The 1,148-nt window shown below is 50.5% G+C and overlaps 1 protein-coding gene across 1 annotated transcript in view; it reads right to left on the bottom strand.

The window, feature by feature from the left end:
• The window catches only part of LOC107301522 (nicotinamide/nicotinic acid mononucleotide adenylyltransferase 1-like), a gene marked incomplete at its 3' end in the record, with an annotated part of 2,951 nt that extends 2,273 nt beyond the window's left edge, over positions 1-678 (bottom strand). Inside the window, exon 1 of the mRNA XM_015830732.1 lies at positions 533-678. Within this exon, the coding sequence (XP_015686218.1) occupies positions 533-650 (118 nt within the window). The remainder of the gene's footprint in view (positions 1-532) is intronic.
• Between the last annotated feature and the right edge of the window lie 470 nt (positions 679-1,148).

Here is a 1,148-nt window from a genome sequence, read left to right as displayed (position 1 = left end):
GGAAGGAAGGAAGGAGATGGAGGAGGGAGAGGCCGATGGAGACGGGGAGGGAGAGGGGGAGGGAGGGAGGGAAGGGAGGCTAAAAATATAGCCATGCATTGCAACTGCCTGTGGTTCCTATTCATTATTACTCATGTATTTCCGGCACAGAAAGAGTGAAAACGGAACCCATGGTGCCTTTAGAAATTGGGAAAGAAAAGCACCAGAGCCAAAAGAGTTGCAGCCAGGCAATTAATTGCAAAGGGCTTGGTTGCCATCAAATCCAACCTGCCCTGGCGTGGAATATGAGAGAAGGCAGAAAAGGGAGACTTATGGAGGCAACGGCTTCCTTTTCAGAAACATCCACAGCAACGTCCCCCCTCCAGATACGCCCCGCCGTAGGTCTTATCGTCCAGTCTAGACAGACTGGGGATAATGGGAGTTGCAGTCCAAAGCATTGGGTGAGAGGGGCAACTGGCCCATTGGACCACAAGGCCCACCTCCGTCGTGGCTGGCGACGAACACACACCCACACACACACACCCAGTTTTACCTGTCTCCTGCAGGTGATCCCTTGCCAGCTCGAAGAGCCGAAGGTGCATGTTGGTGATGGGATTAAAGGAGCCGCAGGCCAGCAGGACCACTTCGGTCCGGTTGTCGGGATCCTCCATCGGCCTCGTCTGGAGTCGCTTTTGCTGGGGAAGGAGCGAGTCACAACGGGAACAGGCTGTGAGGGAAGAGGGGAAAAGGGAAGGTTTAAAAAGAAAAGGAAGAAGAAAAACTTTTTTTTTAATTGTTGCCACCGGAACAATTAAAAAAAAACAAAAATTGTAAGGGAAGTTGTGTCCTCCTACAATCGGTTCCGTGCGAGGGAGGAAGATTGAAAGGAGACCCTGAAAATTTGCAGTCTTCGGATGTCGAGCCAGCTCTGCCACTTTTGTAAAAAGGAGAGGAAGGGTGATCAGCCTGTTCTGTGAAGAAAAACCAGGTTTCTGGCCCTCATGAATACGAAGCTAGGTAACCGTAAGCTCAAGTTTTGCCAACGCAGCCCGTCCATTTTGGAAAGCCCAATTTTAAAGGGGTTTCTGGCTGCTACGCTACAGAATTAATTACCTTTTTCTGTGCACACACCAGCCACTAAAGGACGACAGGCCTAAACACAACAGATG

Source organism: Protobothrops mucrosquamatus, unplaced genomic scaffold, assembly GCF_001527695.2.
Source record: "Protobothrops mucrosquamatus isolate PMUCROS unplaced genomic scaffold, P.Mucros_1.0 scaffold13872, whole genome shotgun sequence".
Lineage (NCBI taxonomy): Eukaryota > Metazoa > Chordata > Lepidosauria > Squamata > Viperidae > Protobothrops > Protobothrops mucrosquamatus.
The sequence above is the reverse complement of the archived record's forward strand: the minus strand, read 5'-3'. Positions and strand labels throughout refer to the sequence as shown.